A 2538-nucleotide genomic window follows, 5' to 3' on the forward strand; every position below is an offset into this window, starting at 1 on the left:
GGTAAGCCACGAGATGTCAGCCAGCTTGTTTTACATGGAAATGTAGTTTAGGTGTTTGCAGGGCTCCTGCTCAGCTCCAGTGAGAAAGAGAGTTGATTCACAAGGGTTCTGTTGCTGCTGCAGGGGTGCTGTTGAAGTCTGGGGAGCTCCATTGAAAACACAGGGCCAAAGGCTCCGTCAGATAGAATCATAGAATCACAGAATCAGCTGGGTTGGAAGAGACCTCAAAGATCGTCGAGTCCAACCCTACCGTGGTCACTAGACCATGGCACTAAGTGCCACATCCAGTCTAGTCTTGAAAGCGTCCGGGGATGGTGACTCCACCACCTCCCTGGGCAGCACATTCCAATGCCTGAGCACTCTCTCTGTAAAATATCTCACTTTTGTAATTGGGCGGGTTTTTGTGATGCTAAGGCACAGTCAGCTTTGGAAAGCTAACAGACGAGCTCAGTAATGGCCTCTCAGGCAGATTTTTTAGCTCTGCCCCTGTTGTGTATTTGCAAAGGAGAAGCAGGGCAGCAGCATTAGAAGTCTTAGAGAGTTGCTGACATCCATCCAAGCTCACCCAGTGCTCCCAAGTCCTGCAGATCTGGAATTAAGGCATTTCTTCAGCACCACCGTGTGCTAGGGAGTGGCTATTGCAATTCTGCTTTAGAGGAACTCGGGGACAGGATTCTCATTATCCTTCAAGGTCTCTGTGCTGTTGGGGCCATCAGAGTGATTTTGTCTTGAGGCAATAAGCTCTGTGTGCTCCTTTTAAAAAAAAGTCTGCTTATAAACACTGTGACCTCTGATTCTTCATCCAAAGGGAGGCACTGTTCCTGCAGTTTCTGGCAAGGGGCAAGGAGACAGTCAGGAGTTCCAGTTAATGAAGCTTTATATTTGCATGTGATCCAGATTGGGAAAGATTGCTTTTCATCTGATAGCTGAAAAATTCCCTCTCACTCTTAGGGAAAAACTGAATTGGAAAATCAAGACTTACTCATGGAGGCTGTGTTAATTTATTGCTAAAATTCCTTATCTTGGAAATACCCCAAAGATCTCCTGCTGCTTAAATAATGCAATGCCACAACATCACTGGATTTTTGTTGGGTTTTTTAATCTGCTTGGTTTTCCATCGAAGTTCTGCAAATCATTCTATATATTGTGTGTGGTAAACAAGTGGGTGTATTCCTGGCAAAGCACAGTTGATGTGCAAATGGGTAGGAGACCGTGCAAGGAATATTTTTGGCCCTCTCTCTCAGTCCTCCTAGAGAGGAGAGTTCCTTTAGCACATCTTGCAGCTGCTCTAATTGAGCTTTTTGCAGTATGTTTGTGTTTTTATTTCAATAAGTATGTGTATGTATTTCCTTTCCAAAGAAAGTATGTGAGTGGAGTAGAGGTTGTCCTTGTGGTGCTGAATGAAAGGAAAAGAATCAGTTGTAGCACAAACAAGGACATTCCTCCGTCGCATCTCTTGGGCCCGTGGTGTTCAGTGAAGGAGCTGAACCATTGCAGGCTGCAGTGGGTGCACGTGTTGGGATGCTCCTGGGGGTAAGGCTGTTCTGGGAGTCCTTCTCACTCGAGCAAGGCATTCCCCAGGCAGACAGCAGCAGCCTGCCCTTTCCATGGCCAGGGCTGTCAGGTGGGGGGTGACCCACAGCTGGCTGCCTCCAGCCTGAGGAGCAGCCAGGGATGGTGAGAGACACCCACTGCTGGGAGAGAATGGGGGACAGTCACCCAGTGAGTGTGTAGCACAGGGCCCCAGAGCTGCTGCTTTCTGCCTGAAGTGAGAGGGTCTGGCAGCTGGTGGCTCAGCTGGTAATTTTTCACCTTCAGCCGTCTGTACATAATCACACAGGTAGATGTTTCTCTGTCCCCCTTCTTTGCATTTCAAGTGCCGTTCTCTGCACTAGTCAGTTTTGCCACACTAGAATTTGTAACCACTGGGCTGGGTGATAATTAGAAGTGAAAACTTGTCTGCTCTCCTGCCTGGGTAAATGTGTGAGCCCAGATCTTTTCATCAGTGGCCAGAGCAGTCACCCACTCTCCCTCCCCTGCACAGTGCTCTTTCCTCCTCAGATACCTCCTCCTGACAAGTCAGCTGAGGAACAGTGCATTCATTTGTCTCCAAGGTGGGAGGCGGTAGCGAGGAGCTGAGTAACTTGGAGACCTCAAATTAAGAATGATTCAGAGTACACTGCGTGTTTCAAACCCAATGTGTCTGAAACCTGAATGGGGAGGGAGAGGGAGGGGGGCACTTCAGCTCTCAGGTTTTGAAGCCGAAAAGCCTTGCAGAAAGGATGGTTGAAAGGGCTCCGGAGGATGTGGGGAGGAAGAGGATAGCAGCCACAGGGAGCTGAGCAGGGTTTTCAGGAGCCATAGTCCTGTGATCTGTGTGAAACGTATGAATAACAGCCCCAGTGTGCCCATCTGGCCAGCCCTGAGGGCACTGTGCTGGTGGCCACGGGCTGAGTCCTCTGGATCATAGTTTCATAGTATGTTCAAGGGTTGGAATGGAGCTTAGAGGTCACCCAGCCCCAGCCCCTGCCCTGGGCC

General features: G+C 49.3%; 1 protein-coding gene across 1 annotated transcript in view; it reads left to right on the forward strand.

Moving 5' to 3' along the window:
• The window catches only part of PIGQ (phosphatidylinositol glycan anchor biosynthesis, class Q), a gene marked incomplete at its 3' end in the record, with an annotated part of 17586 nt that overhangs the window by 651 nt on the left and 14397 nt on the right, over nt 1-2538 (forward strand). The window contains exon 1 of the mRNA XM_009083597.1: nt 1. This exon is cut by the window's left edge and continues 651 nt beyond it. Within this exon, the coding sequence (XP_009081845.1) occupies nt 1 (1 nt within the window). The remainder of the gene's footprint in view (nt 2-2538) is intronic.

The sequence above is a fragment of the Acanthisitta chloris genome, unplaced genomic scaffold, assembly GCF_000695815.1.
Source record: "Acanthisitta chloris isolate BGI_N310 unplaced genomic scaffold, ASM69581v1 scaffold21161, whole genome shotgun sequence".
NCBI classification, from domain to species: Eukaryota; Metazoa; Chordata; class Aves; order Passeriformes; family Acanthisittidae; genus Acanthisitta; species Acanthisitta chloris.